Source organism: Pundamilia nyererei, unplaced genomic scaffold, assembly GCF_000239375.1.
Source record: "Pundamilia nyererei isolate P.nyererei 1_Seehausen unplaced genomic scaffold, PunNye1.0 scaffold00013, whole genome shotgun sequence".
NCBI classification, from domain to species: Eukaryota; Metazoa; Chordata; class Actinopteri; order Cichliformes; family Cichlidae; genus Pundamilia; species Pundamilia nyererei.
In genome coordinates this window covers 2888043-2889107 of record NW_005187414.1, presented here as the reverse complement: position 1 = coordinate 2889107, position 1065 = coordinate 2888043, and the positions used below count along the sequence as shown (strand labels likewise).

At 38.5% G+C, this 1065-nt stretch overlaps 2 protein-coding genes across 4 annotated transcripts in view; both read right to left on the bottom strand.

The window, feature by feature from the left end:
* Positions 1-1065, bottom strand: part of LOC102206432 (cholesterol 24-hydroxylase-like) — a 44948-nt gene that overhangs the window by 22785 nt on the left and 21098 nt on the right. The window lies entirely within an intron of this gene.
* LOC102206140 (cholesterol 24-hydroxylase-like) overlaps positions 4-1065 on the bottom strand; it is a 3068-nt gene continuing 2006 nt past the window's right edge. Inside the window, exon 6 of the mRNA XM_005724869.2 lies at positions 4-151. Within this exon, the coding sequence (XP_005724926.1) occupies positions 4-151 (148 nt within the window). The remainder of the gene's footprint in view (positions 152-1065) is intronic.

Genomic DNA, 1065 nt, shown 5'->3' with positions numbered 1-1065 from the left:
TGACTATGATACCTTACTAATAACATCCAGGGTGACACAGTTGACAAGATGGAGCATATTAGCTTCTGTTTTATTGTCAGCAAGCTCTGCAAGTTTATCCATCAGTTTCTCTGCCCTCTCATTGAAGGTTCCCATTAGACCTCTCAGATACCTGGAAGTATGATAGCTTTAGACGGAGAAGCAGCACATCCAGGACATCCCAACAAACCATCACAGAAATTCATTAAAGGATAATGTTGCACAGAAAAAAAAAAGGGAGATGCTTCCAACCCTGGACAAGTGGTTAATCATACAGACTGTTGTGTCTTTATGTGGCAACTATGAAACTCACAGGCTGCTGAACGCAGGGTCCATGATGCGTCGCTGTTTGTACCACTGCTCATGATCCCGTGCTGTTACCAGGCCATTTCCAAAGAACCTGAAAAGATATTGAGAAAATTAATAAAAAATAGCAAAATATGATTGCAACACAAATGATTTTAACTCTGTAAAAGTCAGGAGCTCAACAGATTACATTGTCACACAGCAGGTTTTATTATTATCATAGTTAAATTGCTGCTAGCATGGCTACACAGCATGTTAAGTTACTGCTGAGTTGCATTTAGTTTGAACAGTAATGTATGGATACATAAATACAAACTACTTGTGGTCAGATGTTTACATATATTAATCATTGGCATGAATGTCAATTCATGTTTTAATGATTTCTTTGAACGTTTCTTTCTCTGGGGTGGAAAGACTGTGCAGTATATAACTGGCTTCACAAGTGTAAATTAATTTCACAGTGGGTCAAAATTATACAAACATCTTCAAATATCTACATACACTACTGTCATGATCCGGAGTTTGTGACTCCGTGTTTATGTTTTAGTAGTTATTATTATTCTGGGTTTTATTTCCATGTTCCTATGTGTTCCCCAGTCTGTGTGAAGTTTGTGTGTTGTGTCATTGCGTGTATGTGTTTCCTGTTTTATTTTGAAGGTCTGCGTCTTATGTGAGTGTTTTCAGTTTGCCTCCCTAGTCTCATCACGTTAATCACTCCCAGCTGTGTCCCCCACCTGTGTG